The sequence below is a fragment of the Myxocyprinus asiaticus genome, chromosome 12, assembly GCF_019703515.2.
Source record: "Myxocyprinus asiaticus isolate MX2 ecotype Aquarium Trade chromosome 12, UBuf_Myxa_2, whole genome shotgun sequence".
Taxonomy (NCBI): Eukaryota; Metazoa; Chordata; class Actinopteri; order Cypriniformes; family Catostomidae; genus Myxocyprinus; species Myxocyprinus asiaticus.
Genome location: NC_059355.1, coordinates 1,771,291 through 1,777,290, shown reverse-complemented (window position 1 = coordinate 1,777,290; position 6,000 = coordinate 1,771,291). Strand labels below are relative to the sequence as shown.

Here is a 6,000-nt window from a genome sequence, read left to right as displayed (position 1 = left end):
TTTGATATATTGTCCCATCCTTAGTAGCTAGCTAGCTAGCTAGCTAGCTAACCCAGCTAACACAATAAATTAAATACTACTGAACCATATCTGGCATGTAACAATTAATAATCTCAACATACCTCTGTCTGTGGGTTTTCAGACGCTTCACAAATTTGAAGGTTGTTGTTAAAGCGTCTGTAATTTTGCCTTCGATATTGTTTTGTTTATATCCAAATTATATAACCTTTTATGTCATTTTGGCTGTGTCATCCTTGAATGCGCGATCTGCAAACTTGGTCCTGCTCTCGTGAAGTTGATTGGGTGGTTGTGTGATTGGTTGAATGTGGAGTGTGGAAGTACAGATTTGAAAATCAAATGAATTGTTTATTGGGGAAATGAATCGTTGATTTGCTGCAGATTTTTAAATGTACAACTCTGATCTTTGGTTTTAGAAGGTATAAAGTCTTTCCAAGTCATAGTGCTAGTCAAGTCACATGTCTTTGTTGTCTAAGTTGAGTCGCATGTCTTCTTTGATTATGTCGAGTCGAGTCGCAAGTCATCAAATTTGTGACTCAAAACCAAGTCAAGTCCAAGTCAGGTGACTCGAGTCCACAACCCTGCTAATTTGAGCTTTGATTAATATTGTATTTTTGTTAAATTCAGATATGGGTGTGTGTGTGTGTGTGTGAGTGTGTGTGGTCTAAATATATATCTAAATGCATAACTTGTGATAAAATTTTGAATTACTACACAGTAGGCGACTGTATAGAATACTGCAGCCATCTACTGGCTATTATTGTCATAACATGATTTTTAAGTCATGTTATTATTATTTTTTTCACCAGATGGCAGCAATCTGCCCTTAATACATGACTCATTGTCATACTTGCTTTATGTTTCAAATTGTAGAAGTGTCGGGTTTTACTGTAGTGAAGATAAATGGGCTAAATTGCATATGCAAACGAATGGTGAATTTTAGAAAAGTAAGTAAGATCTAAAAAATATAAAATCCCAAATGAAGTGCATAATTTTATTGTATTTACTTCAGGGACAAAGAAATGTTATAATTTCTTTAAAAAAAAAAAGAAGATATTACACCTGTACTGTGTCCAGTCAAAAATGTTCGCGAACACCAAAGTAAGCGGCCCTACTCGACCAGAATAGGAGGGTTAAGGCAAACGGCTCTGACGGACACCTCTAATTACGTCTCATTTATTAGACTCTGGACTCTTGACTCCAGTTAGCATCTGGAGAAGTCATTAGCCCCACATTGTGTGTAATGTGTTTGCCTATGATTAATTTATGTGGAAATTGCTGCTAAGTTAGGAAAAAAAAAAAAATTCCTGCAACTGTGCAGACCCCCTGTCATAGCACCGTGGGCCCCCAGGGGCATGCGTAGCAAAACCCAGGGTTTAGATAACCATCACTTCAGAAGAAAGAGTAGCCGCTGGAATGAGAACTGTCTAGCATCAGAAAATATATCCTGCTCTTTTTGTCGAATTATACCATTAAACACACCGCCACTTTCATAAACTGTCTGTGCCTTAATCCACAGTCAAGCCTGTGTGCTTCTTACCCAAACGAAGATGAATACACATGTAACATATTGTTTAAATTTCAAGAAATAGGTCACCCAAAAATGACAATTCTCTCATCACTTACTCACCTGTATGTTTTCTTAAACTCATTTGACTTTCTTCTGCAGAGCACAAAAGAAGATATTTTAATGGATATATGATGTCTTATTGTCCATACAATGCAAGTGAATGGTGACCAAATTTTCAAACTCCAAAAATGACAAAGGCAGCATAAAGGTAATCCAAATGACACTGTCATGATTCACTGTTGTTTGCCTTGTGTTTCTCCCCTGTCATCTATTCCTCCCGGACTACATTTCCCATAATTCTCTGCCCTCATCACTGCAAGCTGTCCTTGATTGTTTTCACCTGTCTTTCATTTACTCATTACCATTGTGTATATAATGCCCTGTTGTCTGCTTTAGTCCTTGTCAGTTGTTATGTGTTTTGACCTCCCGTGTATTACCTGTGCCCAACTTTGAGGTTTCCTTTGTTCCTGTGTTTTCCCATCATGGATGTTTTCTTTGCTCCTGTGTTTAACCTGTTATTCTGTACTTTGTTTATTTTATTAAATACTATTTTTGCCACACCTAGATCCAGCTCTCGTGACTTCCTTCGTAACATTACAGACACCAGTGGTTTAATCCATGTCTTCTGAAGAGATAGAATTGATTTTTTGGACGTTTACATTGAATTTTAAAGGAGGCACTTAGGCCAAAACCGAGCGTTTCAGACAGCTTGCCAGAGACAGGGTGGAAAATGATCATATATTACTACATTATGACTGTTTTGGTGCAAAAAAAAAAAAAAAGTTACTTTATCAGTGGACCTCAGGGAAGATAATACAGTTTATAAAAAAAGAGTATGACATGACCCCTTTAAATCTTGACATCAGCAGTCTCCGTGGCAATCATGATTTCAAGTTCGATTACACTTTCTAGTGCCTTCAAGCGTTCTGCACATGTGTCAAGCACTAAGAAGTGTAATCGATCTTAAAGTTTTCACCCACAACTGATTGGATTGCTTCTTATGGATTACCTTATAGTTTGGACAACATTCACATGCATTGTATGGATAAACCAACATCATATCTCCATCAAAGAAAGTCATACGAGTTTGAGACAACATAAGGGTGAGTAAATGATGAAAGATTTTGCGGTGAACTAGCCCTTTAAATTCTCATAAGTGAGGTTATTTTGTTAACTTTTCTTGCTACTATGGAAGGAGATTTTACCCTTAAGCTCACATTGAAGGATCAAGTAGGAATCAAAGGTTTTTCAGAGTGGACTGCATCATACTATAATATCAAGAGACTGAAAGACTAATAAGGTTGTAAACTTTTCAGTATTTATATGGTGTAACAGCCCTGTTTTTCTCCTAGTGCCATTCTGTAGGCGTGTATTGTTTCAGGCAACCTAGTCTCATAGAATGAGCGTTACTATAACTACATTTTTGCAAACTGACTTTTATGTGCCATGTTTTCAGTTTTGTTGCAGTTTCCTGGTGAAATCAACACTAGAGGCACTCCAACAACTGCATTGAAGCTGACATGTGAGACGAAAGCGACACAAAATAATGTGGTTGCTTCAGAAAATTTGCTTTCTTTTCTTTCTTTTTTTTTTTTTTGTGGATTTTCTCCCCAATTTGGCATGTCCAATTCCCAAAGTCCTTATGGTGGCGTAGTGACTTGCCTCAATCCGGGTGGCGGAGGAAGAATTTCAGTTGCCTCCACATCTGAGACAATCAATCCGCACATCTTATCACGTGGCTTGTTGAGCGCGTTACCACGGAGACCTAGCGCATGTGGAGGCTTCACGCTATTCTCCATGGCATCCATGCACAAATGACCACGCGCCCCACTGAGAGCGAGAACCACATTATAGCGACTACGAGGTGGTTACCCCATGTGACTCTACCCACCCTAGCAACCGGGCCAATTTGGTTGCTCAGGAGACCTGGCTGGAGTCACTCAGCACACCCTGGATTCAAACTTGCGACTCCAGGGGTGGTAGTCAGCGTCTTTACTTGATGAGCTACCCAGAACCCCCCAGAAAGTTTGCTTTTGATGTCACACTTGCTTTTTCCACACTATCGGTTAGGTTTAGATGTTGATTTAGGGTAAGGATGTCTGTTTTATTTAACTTTCCTTTTTGTTTACAACACTATTGGTTAGGTTTAGGCATTGGTTAAAGGTAAGGATGTCTGTTTTGTTTACCTCTCATTTGCTTTTAAAACCGTGTTGCTTACAATTTAAGTTACAATTTTAGGTTGGAAAGGTATGTTTTACTTGTTTAAACCTGATTTTTAGATGCACACAACTTTGGGTCTAACAAACAAAGAGAGATGAAAACAGAGAGAGGCTTCTTGGAGATCTGTTCTGTCTCTAGGTGCTTTGGACCGTAAGGTCTCTGGTTTAACAAGGGATTCTTTCAGCTTTGTGGAGGAAAAGTGTGAGAATGCACAGCAAACTAGAGAGGAGCTATAGACCAAAGAAATGAGGGGTGTATATAGATGGTCCATGTGAAAGGTAAACAAGACTGCTCCAGCCCTGAATTCGTTTTCTTCTTTAGGGTCTAGGTCTATGAAGAGACACCAGACACACACCAAAACAGACCCAGGATTAGCTGCTACAGGTAACCTCAGGCAGACAAAATAATGCAATTACTGTGAAGTTCAATTCTGTGGTTAGTTTCATACAACTGGTTTATATGGGGTTTTATGTTAGAATGCCTTTGAAGACTGTTTATACAAAAGGAGCATAGTTTGAAATGGAAGGAAAATTGTGTAATACCAATATATTGAGACTGAGTGTTGCTACTTTCAGCGGGTGACCATGTCTCGTCTATGTGTCTCATTCTTCCTGTGTGTGGTTTTGCTTGGACTGCTCTGTCTCACAGGTAAGCAAACTGGACACGTTTGTAATGGAGAGAGTGAAATGTTTCATAATTATTCATTAACTCAACAGGCAAAAACTTTAGAAATTGTGAGAAAAGAGTGTGAAACATGGCTGTTTATTTATTGCTCTCACACCGTTTCCAATGTCTTCGAGTGTACAATGACATTTTGAAAAGACAAGTTTAAACATTTAAATAAACATAGAATAGACAGGGTGTGAATGATAGAGGTAGTGTGAAATTCAGAGCAGTGCTGCAGGAACTCAAGCATCAGATAAAGACTGCTTTTGTCCGTTCTGTGTCCTCTACAACCATGACATGTGTACTGCATTGTATATGTATCTGACAAGATTATTATTGTGGTCCGATGACCTCCTCTTCTTTTCTTTCCTCAGTTTTGGATGAGAGAGAGAGAGAGAGAGAGAGAGAGAGAGAACGAACTAAAACCAGATTAGCTGCAGCATTGTGTAAACCAGAGAATCTTGGCTTTGGGATTTATAGTGACCTAGCTGGGCCATAAAGCTCCTTTAGACCCTTCATCGTATAATCTGAGTTTAGATACTCTGCTCTAATCCCACAAACACTATGTGCAGGTATTAAATGTTATCTGAACAGGCTTCAATGTCCATCTTTGTGTTTGTCTCCTTTACAGGGGCAGAGGAAAGCCAAGGTGAGTTTTAAATCTTTCCTTTAAACAATTTCATTACAACATTTTTTATAATCATATGACTATACAATGATGATTTAATGTATGATCTAACGCCTGTATGCAGTGTACTAAACCTGCAGTAAACCTGAATCACAATCATGATTCTGGGCTGAACATGGATGAGCAAGGATCTGTTTTTGGATCTGCAAATTTTCCCTCTCTTGCTTGGGTTACAGCTGAATCCAGGGAAAAAAGGGGTGTGCCTAACTGGGCACTAACATCTTCAGACTTTTTCGGCTGGATTGAAGAGCTGCGTTCTCATGCTGGTTATGAAAAGATCGAGGAATTGGCCAGAACCTTCTGGGCTCACTTCCCTTCTGCCAGCCGCCTGGGTTATGACCCTCCTGCTCCAGAAGAATAATGCCACATGAGTCTGTATGTTATTAAGACAGTTTTACATTCCATGTCTTTTCTATTTAGCCAGACGTGTTTCTAGGCAAGACTAAGTTTTTGGTTGGTTAAAATGACATAAAACCCATGATATAACAACATCCAAAATAAAATAAAGTTGTTGACAAAATGATTTTCTTCTTCTTCTTTCGGCTGCCCCATTAGGGGTTGCCACAGCGGACCATCCGTGATCCACATATTTGACTTGGCACAGGTTTTACGCTGGAGGCCCTTGCTGACACAACCCCCATTAGCTGGGGGACTCTCACTCACACCTATGGGGCAATTTAGAGTCTCCAATTCAAAATTATTTTATTCTTATTTATGCAAAATCATCATTATCTTCCCAAATACTCCTGCTGAACACAGGTAAAGCTAAAACAGAAGATACCCATTGTTCAGCAGTACAAGAGACAATACCTTCAGCATGCAAGTGTTCTGTTATCAG

General features: G+C 39.1%; 1 protein-coding gene across 2 annotated transcripts; it reads left to right on the top strand.

The window, feature by feature from the left end:
* Positions 1-2,553: 2,553 nt before the first annotated feature.
* On the top strand, positions 2,554-5,647 carry otos2 (otospiralin 2). Of its 2 annotated transcripts, XM_051712561.1 has the most exons (4): positions 2,554-4,192; positions 4,384-4,456; positions 5,106-5,123; positions 5,339-5,647. In XM_051712561.1, exons 2-4 carry the CDS (start codon positions 4,393-4,395, stop codon positions 5,521-5,523), a joined length of 267 nt encoding a protein of 88 aa, XP_051568521.1. In that variant the 5' UTR covers positions 2,554-4,192; positions 4,384-4,392; the 3' UTR covers positions 5,524-5,647. The 2 variants fall into 2 exon arrangements, with proteins under 2 accessions (XP_051568521.1, XP_051568522.1); XM_051712562.1 differs by having other exon boundaries at positions 2,554-4,456.
* Positions 5,648-6,000: the final 353 nt, after the last annotated feature.

Coding starts and splice junctions, on each gene's coding strand:
- otos2 (XM_051712561.1), top strand. CDS start 4,393: ATGTCTCGTCTATGTGTCTCATTCTTCCTGTGTGTGGTTTTGCTTGGA.